The 14699-nt window shown below is 51.4% G+C and overlaps 2 protein-coding genes across 19 annotated transcripts in view; both read left to right on the forward strand.

Annotated features, from left to right (window-relative positions):
• Positions 1–1013, forward strand: part of LOC147339668 (granulocyte-macrophage colony-stimulating factor receptor subunit alpha-like) — a 41663-nt gene extending 40650 nt beyond the window's left edge. For all 3 annotated transcript variants that reach the window (XM_086386033.1, XM_086386028.1, XM_086386031.1), the window contains one exon: positions 834–1013. In XM_086386033.1, coding sequence (XP_086242159.1) covers positions 834–845 — 12 coding nt within the window. In that variant the 3' untranslated portion in view covers positions 846–1013. The remainder of the gene's footprint in view (positions 1–833) is intronic.
• Positions 1–14699, forward strand: part of LOC147339669 (granulocyte-macrophage colony-stimulating factor receptor subunit alpha-like) — a 34929-nt gene that overhangs the window by 7100 nt on the left and 13130 nt on the right. For 5 of the 16 annotated variants that reach the window (XR_015158295.1, XM_086386011.1, XM_086386013.1 and 2 more), the window contains exons 1-7: positions 1230–1886; positions 2200–2333; positions 4962–5049; positions 9618–9757; positions 11525–11648; positions 11765–11894; positions 13909–14093. Coding sequence is in view for 13 of the 16 variants with exons in the window: in XM_086386011.1 (XP_086242137.1) it covers positions 1559–1886; positions 2200–2333; positions 4962–5049; positions 9618–9757; positions 11525–11648; positions 11765–11894; positions 13909–14093 (1129 nt within the window). In the remaining 3 variants the exon portion in view is untranslated. Of the gene's footprint in view, positions 1–1229; positions 1887–2199; positions 2334–3107; positions 3397–4955; positions 5050–9617; positions 9758–11524; positions 11930–13908; positions 14094–14699 lie in introns of those variants that run through there. The other 11 variants (XM_086386017.1, XM_086386012.1, XR_015158297.1 and 8 more) reach the window with 10 other exon arrangements.

The following is a 14699-nucleotide window of genomic DNA, read 5'->3' on the forward strand; positions in this document are numbered from 1 at the left end:
GGTGATGAAACCCAGAAGTTAACACAGAAAAGTGAGACTTCAGGAAATGTCGTTTGTGGGCGGAACCGCAGTACAAACCGAGCCGCCGCCAACTTGCACAGTTTCCGGCTGTGTCTCTCTGTCTCTCTCTCTCTCTCTCCCAGACGAGCCCGCAGTGGCAGTGGCTGACTGGTTCAGGCCTCAGCGTTCCGGAGAGCCCCGTCTCTCTGTCTGTCTGAGACACGGGGGGATGGCCTCTGCGGTGGGTGGTGCCTGCTGGCTCTGGGGGCCACGTTAGGCATCCCTGGTACTTCTGTGGGTGTTTGTGCCACGTCAGAGCTGGAAGAAGCACATGGACTCACAGATCCACGGCCTCCGCGCCTCCTCTGTCTCCTCCCCTGAGTCAGGTCCCACACAGAATCCTGCAGGGCTAGGGCAGGTCGCACCGTTGCTGCTGCTGCTGCTGCTAAGTTGCTTCAGTCGTGTCCGACTCTGTGCGACCCCATAGATGGCAGCCCACCAGGCTCAGCCGTCCCTGGGATTCTCCAGGCAAGAACACTGGAGTGGGTTGCCATTTCCCCCGGAGCCTCTGGGCCAGAGCAGACGTTTTCCAATCACATCTTCATCTACTTCTGCCTCATTGACTACACCTTTGATGGTGTGGCTCCCAACAAACTGGAGAATTCTTAAAGGGATGGGAATGCCAGATCACCTGACCTGCCTCCTGAGAAACCTGTATGCAGGTCAGGAAGCAACAGTTAGAACTGGACATGGAACAACAGACTGGTTCCAAATAGGAAAAGGAGTTCGTCAAGGCTGTATATTGTCACCCTGATTATTTAACTTATATGCAGAGTACATCATGAGAAATGCTGGACTGGAAGAAGCACAAGCTGGAATCAAGATTGCCGGGAAAATTATCAATCACCTCCGATATGCAGATGACCCCACCCTTATGGCAGAAAACGAAGAACTAAAGAGCCTCTTAATGACAGTGAAACAGGAGAGTGGAAAAGCTCGCTTAAAACTCAGCATTCAGAAAACGAAGGTCATGGCATCTGGTCCCATCACTTCATGGGAAACAGATGGGGAAACAGTGGACACAGTCTGGTGGGCTTCAGTCCGTGGGGTCGCAGAGAGTCGGTCTCGACTGAGTGACTAACACTTCATAGCAAACGGGTGTGAGTCCTTCCTTAGGGAGAGATGGACTGAAAGTCAGCTCAGTTCATCCCTCCCTCTGCCCCCAGGCCCCTGGGGGACACAGACCCGGGCAAGAGCCAGTCACAGCCTCTGGCAGAGCTTCCGAGCTGAAAGGGAACCAGCTCCCAGTGGATGTAGACAATGCTCTAAGGAGATGCCAGTTTCCCAAACACAGGAACACCGAGCCAACACCCCAGTGACCCCCGACACCCCGCCACCCCTGACCAGAAGATGCAGGAAAGCCAAGTGGCCATCTAGTCCCCTGCTGCTAAAAGAGGAACCTTGGGAGGTTGATTAAACAAAACAAAAAAAACTGAGGGTCAGGCTACATGCTTGAGAGAGAACACGGACTGTGTTATGATACTTCCTGTTCCCTGAGATGATAAACGCGGGCTGGTCACTCAGTGACGATGAAGGCTCTGCTGATAAGAGATTATTTCTGCAATTGCTGACCTGGGGAGGCTCCATTAAAGAGAGAAGGAGAGAGCGTGCTCGTGGGGAGGACCAGACTCAGGCTCTTTGTCATACCTGCCCCCCAAATCCTACATCCAGAAGGGAATTGGGGGCCTCCCCCCACCCAGGGAACCTGCTACCAAGGCGTCCAGGAGTGCCCACCCGCCACGTACCCCGGGCGGGCAGGACAGCGGCTTCAAGGAGCCCCAGATTCGGACAGTCGGGGAAGAACGATTCAGAAAGTAGACGGACCGGTAAGTGGACACTTCCTCCATCTTTAGTGGGGTTTGCTCTGGCTGGTAGGATCCTCTGACCGCATGGGTTTGTGATGGGACGGGAGATCAGAGTCCGGGAGAGACGGCCTCATCCCGGGGGAGGCTGGAGAAAGGAGCTACCGGGGTGAAGGTCAGGCCACCCCGAGCTTCGGGAAGGGAAGGGTGGACACTGAGTCTTCTGCATTTCCGACTGACGTGGCGGGGAGTCACCAGCTGGTGGGGTCTGACTCCTGTGCATGCCGCGTTATCTGTGTGTGTGCTTAGTCACCAAGTCGTGTCCGACTCTTTGCAGCCCCATGGACTGTAACCCCGCCAGGCTCCTCTGTCCATGGGATTCTCCAGGCAAGAAGACTGCAGTGGGTTGCCATGCCCTCCTCCAGGGATCTTCCCGACCCAGGGATCGAACCTGGGTCTCCCCCATTGGAGGTGAATTCTACCCCACACTATCTACCTGTGAAATATTTCCTTTGCGGGTGTCTTTAAGCTATGAAGTCCTTGACGGTTTTGTTCTCACGGGACAAGACGCACGGGACTGATTTCCACTCCCATCCCCTTTGGTCTCGCTGGGGACACAGACCCTCGGTGGGGACACAGCTCCCTCTGACCCAGCTCCTGGTGATGCCCAGTGAGGGTATGGGGGGCGTCTCTCCCCCAGGAAGCACAGAAGTGAGATCACCTTCACTCTGTCCTCATGAAAGTTAACAGAAGTGGCGGGGAATGTCAGCCTGTGCTCAGAAGCAAGCGAAGCTTTTTTTTTTTTTTTAACCTCCTAATCTCGCAGCTCGTCGGATCTCAGATCGAACCCAGATGCTCCGCAGTACGTGTGCGGAGTCGTCATCGCTGGACCACCGTCAGATTCCCCCAGGAAGCCTTTCCGTGCCTTGCGCTGAGAAGCATCTGGGAGCCATCTGGGTCCCCATCAGTGGGGACTTTTAGGTTCCTTGGGTGGAGAAGCAAATGGCAAGCCACTCTGGTATTCTCGCCTGGAAAATTCCCTGGACAGAGGAGCCTGGCAGACTACAGTCCCCGTGGTCGCAAAGAGTCGGATACAGCTGAGCATCCACACACACGCGGGAACCACAGGAAGAAAGTGGATGGGCTCCAGACTGAGTCCATCTTCAGAACTCACTTTATGACATTTCCTTGTTTTGGGGGAGGTCAAGATGCCGGGGTTATTTTTCAAAGCGTCCCCATCACGACTTAGAAATACAGATGAAAAAAAAAATACAGATGGAGATGTTTTTCCACGGATAAGAAGTGAGGGGCTTCCCCGATGGTTCTGTGAGTGAAGAATCTGCCTGCCAACACAGGAGACACAGGAAGTGTGGGTTCGATGCCTGGGTCGGGAAGATCCCTTGGGGTAGAAAATGTCAGCCCTCCCACCTCCAGTAGTCTTGTCTTGGAAATCCCATGGACGGAGGAGCCCGGTGGGGCTACAGTCCATGGAGTTGCAAAGAGTCGGACACGACTGAGTGACTACGCAGAAGAGGTGAGGGTCTGGGACTTCGCTGGTGGCCAAGTGTCTGAGATTCCGCATTCCCAATGCAGGGGCCGTGGGTTCCATCCATGGTCAGGGGACTAGACCCCACGTGTGGCAACTAACACCCAGCTCAGCCAAATAAGGAAGGAAAGAAAGAAGGAAGAAAGGAAAGAAATGAGCGTTTGTGGCAAAAATGGCCCTGGAGGCAGTTGACTTCATGGAGATGTTCAGGAAACAGGTGGCGGGTGAGGTGATGATAGTCAGAGACGTTTCAGGGAACTTCCGCACACACGGAGATGAATTTGTCTCCAAAGGAGGTTGGCAGCTGTTCCCGAGAGGAAGCCGAAATGCCGAGGGTCCTTGCGCCCCATGCGGTTGGTGGCCTCCTGGCTGCTATCAGCTCCTCCTGCAAAGATGTTTCATTGTCGGGCAGGTCGACTGCAGCTTCCCTCCTGATCACCTCTGTGCAACCAGCAAGGGCGTGCCCATCTCTTTGTGTTCATAGAGTCATGAAGACATCAGAGGGAAAAAAAAAAAAAAAATTCTACTCAAATGCACAAAACCCAGCCCTGTAATCACCAAACATAAAAAGAACCTCCATCAGAATATTCTAGGACTTCTTAGAGACTTTTTTTTTTTCTTTCTTGCTGCCCTGGTGAAAGGAACAGTTTTCTCAAAGGGGAGGTGTTTAGTAGCAATGAGCTGATCTTCCTAAGGCATGGTTTATCCCCTAGGTTGTTGCTGGGAGTGTTCCTACCTGCAGGGGCCTTTGCAAGCAGAAGAAAATGGAAGAAACAGGGTGTCTGACTCAGGGACAGACAGTTGCCTCACGCCCCAAAGTGGTTGCTGTGGACCCAGCATCCTCATCATACATCCCTTCTTTTCACTGGGGGTGTCACCTCTCCAGACCCTCACTGACCACTTAGGAGAGGATCAGCTTAAAATAATATTGATTAGCCACTCCCGAGTATACCTCTCAGCAGCAGTCATGTGGACCAGTGGTAGTGGGCTGAGGGGAGAAAAACAGGTTGGGTAGAGCCCATTAAATGTTTCTTTAATCCCAGTTTGCTGAGACTTGTCATCATGAATATGCGTTAAATTTTTTGATGCTTTCGATAGCGTTTCAAACAGAAGTTAAAAGGGACTCTCACGTTGATGTATGGCAGAAGCTAGCACAGAATTTTGCAAAGCAATTATCTTCCAGTAAAAAACTTTAGAAAAATGGAATGTGATCATGCCAGCTAAACCAGAGGTGTACAAGCAGGATGATAACCTCACACTGTGCTCTGATGGAGTATTGCTGACCACATAGGGACATATGAACAAACCAAAAACCCTTTAGAGACGTGGCAGAGGTGAGGCCACCAGTGAACAGAAGAAGGGATGTGTAATGAGAATGCAGGCCTATGGCAGCCACTTTGGGATATGAGGCAACATTGTCTGTTTACTCACAAAGGCTCTGGCAGCCAGGTTCTGGTTCCCAACAACTGCCTGGAGGTTGTGCTAAGAAGGAAGTCCTCCTGCCTCGACTGCAATCCGTTTTCTGAACTGCTGTCTCCTGTCTGGAGGTTTAGGTCCAGCTTCAGATCTGCAGCATGGTGGTCCTGCTGGATTTCGTAATCCTCCTGGTACTCCTGAACTCAGCATGCTCCACGGTCCTGGGTAAGTGCCAGCTAGGCTTCCAACGCTGGGGAGTCCGTGATGTGGTGAGGGCTGCCGCCCTCCTAACCCCTGAAAGGACAAAGTCGCTCATGACCTGAGTACCTCCCACTGCTGCTAGCTGAAGGGGGTCTTCTTACAAATCATTCTAGAGGTGGGTACCTTTATCATTCAGCAGAATCAGGGACTCAAAGGTGAGGGAGAGTCCTACAGCTCCAGCCCCAAATCCTAAAGTCAGCTGGAATGTCAGATTTGCTGCCTATACTAGGGTTGTTGTTCAGTCACTCAGTTCAGTCACTCGGTTATGACCCCATGGACTGCAGCACACCAGGCTTCCCTGTCTTTCAATATTTCCCAGAGCTTGCTCAAACTCATGTGCATTGAGTCAGTGATCCCATCCAACCATCTCATCCTCTGTCATCCCCTTCTCCTCCCGCCTTCTATCTTTCCCAGCATCAGGGTCTTTTCTAATGAGTCAGCTCTTCCCATTAGATGGCCAAAGGATTGGAGTTTCAGCTTCAGCATCAGTCCTTCCAATGAACACCCAGGGCTGATCCTTTAGGATGGAGTGGTTGGATCTCCTTGCAGTCCAAGGGACTCTCAAGAGTCTTCTCCAGCACCACAATTAGAAAGCATCAATTCTTTGGCACTCAGCTTTCTTTACAGTCCAACTCTCACATCCATACATGACCACTGGAAAAACCATAGCCTTGATTAGACGGACCTTTGTTGGCAAAGTAATGTTTCTGCTTTTAAAGTTGCTGTCTAGTTTTGTCGTAGCTTTCCTTCCAAGGAGCAAGCATCTTTTCATTTCACTCCTGCAGTCACGGTCTGCTGTGGTTTTGGTGCCCAAGAAAATAAAGTCTGTTACTGTTTCCATTTTTTCCCCATCTATTTGCCATGAAGTGATGGGACCGGATGTCATGATCCTAGTTTTTTGAATGTTGAGTTTTAAGCCAGCTTTCCATCATTGAAAATGAAATCCCCTGAAAATCCCTGGGAAGCCTCTCTGTGAAGCAGGCAGAGAAAGAAAACAGTCTTCTTGTGAAATAAGCCTGGAACCAAAATGGATTGTGCATTGCAGGCAGCTTGCTAAAGAGGTCCCACAGAGGGACCTGTCACCTCATGACAGAACCACGTCCAACATGGTACCTGATGTGAGACGCTCCAGTCCTTTGCCCATCTGATGCCAAGAGCCGACTCATTGGAAAAAAAACCTCTGAAACTGGGAAAGTTTGAGGACAGGAGGAGAGGGGGACGACACAGGACGAGATGGTTGGATGGCATCACGGACTTAATGGGCATGAGTTTGAGTGAGCTCCAGGAGTTGGTGATGGACAGGGAGGCCTGGTGTGCTGCAGTGCGTGGGGTCACAAAGAGTTGGACATGACTGAGCGACTGAACAACCCTTCACCTTCAGAGGGTTCGCCATTTGAGCTAGGTCCCGGCTATAGGTGGGTTCTCTCCTCTTAGCAAACTGGGGAGATGGGTGCACCTTTCTTCCAGGGTCACCTCTGTCCAGAGGTTTTATTTAGCCAGTTAAAAGATTTCTATGCATTCGAAAAGGTCAAGCAGAGAAAAGAGAAGGTGAGGTGGATGGTGAGAATGTCTTCGTTCAGGGCAGGCTTGTCCTGACAGGTGGTACCTGTCCAGCACCACCTCCTTCACTCCAGTCCCCAGCTCAAAGGGGACTCTCCCGGACACTTTGTGGTGGCACCCCCAGACACACACACAACTCACCCATCCCCTCCTCCATCCTGAATGCCTAGAAAGGGGAAGCCGCTCAGTTAAACCAACACATCATGCCCTGCCTTTGCATCCTCGCCCACAGCATGGAGGTGTCCGGCTCCTACGCATCCTCTGCAACAATTAACTTCTGGTTCTTCAGATTATCACGATAGGTAGCCATCACTGTAGCACCGCTTCTCAAGTGGCACTAAAAGAACCCGCCTGTGAATGCAGGAGACGCTGGACGCTTGAGTTCCATCCCTGGGTGGGGAAGGCCCCGTGGAGGAGGGCACGGCAACCCACTCCGGTATTCCTGCCTGGAGAATCCCATGGACAGAGGAGCCTCGAGGGCTATAGTCCACGGGTTCGAAGAGAGTCAGACACGACTGAGTGACTGAGCACAGCACACAGCTGATCTCATAGGGATAACTCGGCGCTTCACCAAAGTTTGGGTTTGCATCCCTCTGATGATTCACGGTGCCCACCATCTTTCACGGGCTCCTGAGTGTCCCTGCATAAGAAAGAAAGAAAGTGAAGTCGCTCAGTCGTGTCCGACTCTTTGCGACCCCATGGACTCTGCGACCCCTCTGTCCATAGGATTTTCTAGGCAAGAGTACTGGAGTGGGTCGCCATTTCCTTCTCCAGGGAATCTTCCCGACCCAGGGATCAAACCCGAGTCTCCCACATTGCAGACAGATGCTTTACCATCTGAGCCACCAGGGAAGTCCCTGTGTTGTTTTTGTTAAAACAGCTCACTTAGGCATTTCCCTGGTGCTTCAGTGGTTTAGGTCTCCTCCTTCCAATGTAGAGGGTGTGGGTTCAATCCCTGTTTGGGGAGCTAAGACCCCCCACGTGCCCCGTGGCCAAAAAGCCAAACATAAAACACAAGCAGTGTGGTAACAGATTTGATAAAAGACAGGAAATAAAATGGTCTGCATCAGAATAAAATAGCTAATTCCAGAGAAAGGCAAGTACTGTGCGGTGTCAGTTAAATGTGGCATCTAAGAAATACAAGCGACCAGTGAATGTAACAAAAAAGAAGACTTCTCCCAGGCGTAGCAGACAGATAAGTGATTCCCGGTGTGGAGACGGAAGTGGGGGTGGGCAAGACGTGCAGGGATTTATAAGAGGCAGGAGATGACACTATTAGGTATAAAATAGGGAAGACATGAGGATGGATTGTCAAACGCAGGGAATATGTCCCATGGTTTATAATAACTGTAAATGAATTACAACCTTTAAAAGTGGTGACTCGCTACATTGTACTTACATAGTAACATATTGAGAGGTTGTTGCTGAACCACGGAAAGACGCCGGGATTCTTGGCCTCAGGACAAGAATTCAATCTGAGGCCAGAGACAAGGCTTGATCGCTCAGAGCTTCTGTGTAATACAGTTTTATTAAAGTGTAAAAGAGATAGAGAAAGCTTCTGACATAGGCATCAGAAGGGGGCAGAAAGAATACCTCCCTGCTAGTCTTCAGCTGGATGTTATATAGTTACTGCTGCTGCTGCTGCTGCTAAGTCGCTTCAGTCGTGTCCGACTCTGTGCAACCCCATAGACAGCAGCCCACCAGGCTCCCCTGTCCCTGGGATTCTCCAGGCAAGAACACTGGAGTGGGTTGCCATTTCCTTCTGCAATGCATGAAAGTTAAAAGTGAAAGTGAAGTCTCTGAGTCGTGTCCAACTCTTAGCAACCTCATGGACTGCAGCCTACCAGGCCCCTCCGTCCACGGGATTTGCCAGGAAAGAGTACTAGCAGTCTGCTAGTTAAAGGAAGGAAATGTCTCAAGACTCAGAGAATGGCATCAGGCCCCTCACCCACAAGATGCATTTTGAGATAATCTTGGCACTAGGTGAGTCATCCCGGGCCATAAAGCGACTGACGTGAATCTTGAAGAAAGGCAGATTCCCATACAAATATATGGTTTCATTAATATAGATTAAGAGAACAATATCTGAGTCTAACATGCTGGTTTCTCAAGTCAGTTCTGAGCCATTAGGCGGAACTGACCTGAAGACAGACTCTGGGGTAAACGGATGGTACATTAACATAGCTTAAGACAAACATTTCCGTAAGAAAAATGCATTGGTTAGCTCAAGGTTTGAGAAAAGTTAAGTGCAGGTGGAACCAGGTGTCATTCTGGCAACACAGTATTTTAGGATAAACCTCTTTTTAAATTTGTATAGAGAAAGGAAAAAATATATATATCACTGGTTTTTCTCCTCCTGCCGCTTAAGAGAGAGAGAAAAAATCTCTGACACTTGAAGCCTGTTTCCTCCGATCAGAAACCCCTGGCCTTCCTGCCTATTACCCTCTCAATAATATGCACATATCTTCGATATATTGCATTCTCATATATTGTGTTATATTTACAGTTATATTTACTTGTATTTAAATCTGTGTTATATATTTGTGTTATATTTATTATATAATATATTTAACACAATAATATACAATATATGTTATATAATATAGGAAATAGAATTAATATAATACATAAATATAAAGATATCTATTGTTTATTTATTATGATATAAACATGTTTATATAGTATACATTTATTTATACATTATAATATATTCGTATAATATATTTGTGGTTGCTAAGTGATGTCCGACTCTGCGACCCCATGGACTGTAGCTCGCCAGGCTCCTCTGTCCCTGGGATTCTCCAGGCAAGGATACTGGAGTGGGTTGCCACGCCCTCCTCCAGGCGACCTTCCCGACCCAGGGACAGAATCTGTGTCTCCTACATTTCAGGCGGATTCTTTACCGTCTGAGCTATCAGGGAAGCCCTGATTCTCCCTAACTGCTATTTTTGTTCTGTGTTTAATTATGGCAGGAGAGAAGGAATCTCCTATTGTAAACCTGACTCTGGATTCAAGGAAAAAAATCTTAAGCTGGAATTCTCGGAGAATCGTGACTCAGCAAACATGTGCGATAGTCACGCCTCTTGACCCCGACACCAGCCAAGAGCCGCAGGTGGGTGCTCATGGATCACGTCCTGTGGGTCTGTCTGCTCCCTGTCAGTCTTGAATTTCCCTGTAAAATGCCTCTTGAGCCTCTCACTCTTTAACATTCTTGGCTGGGAGGAAAACATATTTCCTCCATCTTCTTCGGTTCAGTGATGGGGGCCTGCAGATGAAGTGGACAAAAGCCAGATTACCAGGAGAAAAAGCATCCCAGTGTATTCACTTTCTCTCTTTTTTTTTTTGGTCACACGGCACCTTAACTCTCCTACCAGGAATCGAACGCACGGCCCCCCTACACTGCAAGTGCAGAGTCTTAACCACGGATCACCAGGAAAGTCCCAACATTTCTAACTTTCACATAAACGAGGCAGAAAAGACATGAGGTGATCGGACTAGGGAGTCTGTGTGGCTTTTTAACAAAAGGTAATAAATTAGAGAAATGTCAGAGGACAAAGAAAATAGGATTTGGGTTTCTGGGGCTGAAAACCTGTGGGGAAATGATTAAGAAACATGTAAGGGGGCTACTGGAAGATGGAGGTGGTTTTAAGTTCCTTAAGTTAAACTTCCTTTAACTTCCCTAAGTTCCTTGCGGTTGGCTTTCACTGCTGTGTCCAATCCCTGGTGAAGGATCTGAAATCTCACAAGCTGCAATAGTGCAGTGTAAGAAAGAAACAAGTTACGTTACGAGGTCACCCTGAAGCTGCTTCCCCATCTAAGTTGGTAAAGATCAACCTCCTCAATCCCATATGGGTAAGACCAGATGTGTATGCTACCTTCACAAAGGGAGATCTATGCCTGCTTTTGTGCAGATAACAACGGGTTCTGCATTTATTGATTCGTAACTGCTTTTAGCTCTGAATAATCTTTAGGCCAAAGTGGCATGTTTTGGGGATCCCCAAAGCATGAATTTGAAAAGATGCATGCACCCCAGTCTTCGCAACAGCACTGTTCACGAGAGCGAGGACACAGAAGCAAGCTAGGTGTCGACTGACAGATGAATGGATAAGGAAGATGCGGCAGGGATATGCAGTGGAATATTACTCAGCCGTGAAAAAGAACAAAGCTGCCATCTGCAGCTACATGGATGGAACTGGAGGCTATGATGCAGAGTGAAATACGTCAGGCAAAGACAAATATTAGACGATACCGTTTGTACGTGAAATCTAAAACAGACCACGGACTGGTGAATATAGCAAAACAGAAGGAGACTCACAGATGCAGAGACTGAACTAGTGGTGACCAGTTGGGAGAGGGAAGTGGGAAGGGGAAGATAAGAGGAACGAACTCAGAGGAACAAACCGCTATGAGCTAATAAGGATATAGGAGGCAACACAGGGAACTGGACCAGTGTTATATCGTAACTAAAAACGGAGTGTGTGCACGCATGCTAAGTCGCTTCAGCCTTAGTCAAGTCTCTGCGACCCCGTGGACGGTAGCCCCGCCAGGCTCCTCTGTCCATGAGATTCTCCAGGCAAGAAGACTGGAGTGGGGTGCCATTTCCTCCTCCAGGGGATCTTCCCCACCCTGGGAAGCCCCGAAATGTGATTTTATAACCTTTAAAAATTGTGAACTACACTGTTGTACGGCTGAAACGAATCTCACGTTGTCTGTTAACTGTACGGCGATAAAAAAAAGACGGGGGTCCTCTTGAGGGTCCCCCACCCGACCCCGAGTCGCTGGAACAGTCGCGGGATTGAGTCCGCCCGCGGGATTGAGTCCTCTCGCAGGGAGCCCATAGCACAGGCTGTACGTTCATACTCGCTTCTGCCCCCTGCAGGTCAGAAACGACACCTACTTTTGCACGTTTCCCAACGCCGTCCTGCACAGGGGCGCCACGCTGACCGTGAACGCCACCTCTGAGGGCCAGGACTTCTCGCACCAGCTGGCCTTTAGCAACCCAGGTGACGTCTCCGCGGCCGCTGGGCACGTTTCCGACGGTGCCCGGCGTCCGCGTGGCCGGCGGGGCGCCGGTGATGACTCGGCCGGCAGTGAGGATCCGGCTGTCTTGTCTTCCCAGGCAAGGAGGGCTCCGGAGCCCAGGACCTCTCGTGCATCATCTACAACGTCCGACTCATGAACTGCAGCTGGACGCGGGGCCCGGCCGCCCCTGCAGACGTGCAGTATCAGCTGTACTCCTGGACTTCTCTGTAAGCCTGGCTGGGGTCCTGATGCTGAATGCTGGGTGAGCCGTGGGCCCCATGGTCCAGGGACTCACAGGGTCCTGATGCTGAATGCTGGGTGAGCCGTGGGCTTGTCCCATGGTCCAGGGACTCACAGGGGTCCTGATGATGAATGCTGGGTGAGCCCTGGGCCCCATGGTGCAGGGACTCACAGGGTCCTGATGCTGAATGCTAGGTGAGCCATGGTCCAGGGACTCACAGGGTCCCGATGCTGAATGCTGGGTGAGCCGTGGGCTTGTCCCATGGTCCAGGGACTCACAGGGTCCCAATGCTGAATGCTGGGTGAGCCGTGGGCTTGTCCCACGGTCCAGGGACTCACAGGGTCCTGATGCTGAATGCTGGGTGAGCCCCGGGCTTGTCCCATGGTCCAGGGACTCACAGGGTCCTGATGCTGAATGCTGGGTGAGACATGGGCCCCCATGGAGCAGGGACTCACAGCGTCCTGATGCTGAATGCTGGGTGAGCCGTGGGCTTGTCCCACGGTCCAGGGACTCACAGGGTCCTGATGCTGAATGCTGGGTGAGCCCCGGGCTTGTCCCATGGTCCAGGGACTCACAGGGTCCTGATGCTGAATGCTGGGTGAGACATGGGCCCCCATGGAGCAGGGACTCACAGCGTCCTGATGCTGAATGCTGGGTGAGCCGTGGGCTTGTCCTAAGGTGCAGGGACTCCCTGGGGTCCTGATGCTGAATGCTGGGTGAGCCCTGGGCCCCATGGTGCAGGGACTCACAGGGTCCTGATGCTGAATGCTAGGTGAGCCATGGTCCAGGGACTCACAGGGTCCCGATGCTGAATGCTGGGTGAGCCGTGGGCTTGTCCCATGGTCCAGGGACTCACAGGGTCCCAATGCTGAATGCTGGGTGAGCCGTGGGCTTGTCCCACGGTCCAGGGACTCACAGGGTCCTGATGCTGAATGCTGGGTGAGCCCCGGGCTTGTCCCATGGTCCAGGGACTCACAGGGTCCTGATGCTGAATGCTGGGTGAGACATGGGCCCCCATGGAGCAGGGACTCACAGCATCCTGATGCTGAATGCTGGGTGAGCCGTGGGCTTGTCCTAAGGTGCAGGGACTCCCTGGGGTCCTGATGCTGAATGCTGGGTGAGCCATGGGCCCCCATGGTGCAGTGACTCACAGGGGTCCTGATGCTGAATGCTGGGAGAGCCGAGGGTCCCCCCCCCACCATGGAGCAGGGACTCACAGGGGTCCTGATGCTGAATGCTGGGTGAGCCGTGGGCTGGGCCATAATCTGAGACCTCAGACTGGAGCTTTGCTATGCTTCACCACTCAGTCGTGTCTGACTCTTTTTGACCCCTCGGTCTGTGGCCCACCCAGGCTCCTCTGTCCTTGGGATTCTCCAGGCAAGAATCCTGGAGTGGGTTGCCATGGCCTCCTCCTGGGGATCGGATGCTAAATGCTGAGCCCGTCCCATAGTCCAGAAATGTTTCTTCTAAGACTGGAGGACATCAGTCTACAATGTCCAAACATCCAGAGAGGAGAACACCCGTCTCCCTTTCTTCTTCATGCTGCCTATTGCTCCATGTTGTGAATCCCGCTGTGGTCCCAGAGTGTCAGGAAATTAGCAATTTTGTATTATTTTTTAACAGTTGAAGTATAGTTGAAGCTGAAGTAGAATAGTTTCGAGGTCACAGCATGCACACACACACAGACACAACATGTGGGTATATATATATACACATATGTGAGCTTCCCAGGTGGCGCCAGTGGTAAAGAACTCTCCAGCCAATGCAGGAGATGTAAGAGGTGTGGGTTTGATCCCTGGGTTGGGAAGATCCCCCTGGAGGAGGGCATGGCAACCCAGTCCAGTGTTCTTGCCTGGAGAATTCCACGGACAGAGGAGCCTGGCGGGCTGCAGTCCATGGGGTCTCAGAGAGTCGGACATGACTGAACCACTGATCAAGAACAATCCCAGGAGGATACACACTGCTTAGCTGCTCCTTGATGTCTTTTTTGGATGTCACAGGCATGGAAACGTGTCCGAGTGCAGCCACTACGTCCTTGACTCGGCCGGGACGCGCGTGGGCTGCCATTTCGACGAGCTCGGCGAAGGCCACACCACGGACGATTACTTCTTCCTGGTGAACGGAACCAGCAGCGACTCGGACATCCAGTTTTTGGACTCTCCTAGCGTGAACGGCCCTAGCCTGGGTAAGACGGTGAATCGCTCGCCTTGTATTCGCCTGCTCCTCTGCCAGCCGTCTGCTTCACGGCATTTGCATGTGTCCCAGGGCTCTGGAGGCTGTGTGTTCCCTCAGCAGGATCTACATTAGGGGTGAAAGCCCCTGATGCTGGGAGGGATTGAAGGCGGGAGGAGAAGGGGGCGACAGAGGAGGAGATGGTTGGATGGCATCACCGACTCGATGGACATGCGTTTGAGCAAACTCTGGGCATTGGTGATGGACAGGGAAGCCTGGCGTGCTGCAGTCCATGGGGTCGCCAAGAGTCGGACACGACTGAGCGACTGAACAAGAAGCAGAGACGCAGAGAGGGAGACAGAGGGGCGTAACTCTCCCTTGGGGCGGGATGTGTCTGCTTGCGTCGCATATGAACAAATTGCACTGACGGACACAGCCTTGGAAAGGAATTCCTCTCTGGTGAGGGGACCGAGTGTCCTTCTGGGGGACTCTCCAACGTCACAGAGTCTGGTTCCAGACAGACCATCCGCTGGCTTAGCCACTGTGTTTTCCTTAAGGTGGGCCCGTGGGTGACTTCAGGCACGTGTGTGTTTCGTCACTCAGTCGTGTCCAACTCTCT

The sequence above is a fragment of the Bos grunniens genome, chromosome X (assembly GCF_055505025.1).
Source record: "Bos grunniens cultivar Pamir isolate PY7600 chromosome X, Bosgru_T2T1.0, whole genome shotgun sequence".
NCBI classification, from domain to species: domain Eukaryota; kingdom Metazoa; phylum Chordata; class Mammalia; order Artiodactyla; family Bovidae; genus Bos; species Bos grunniens.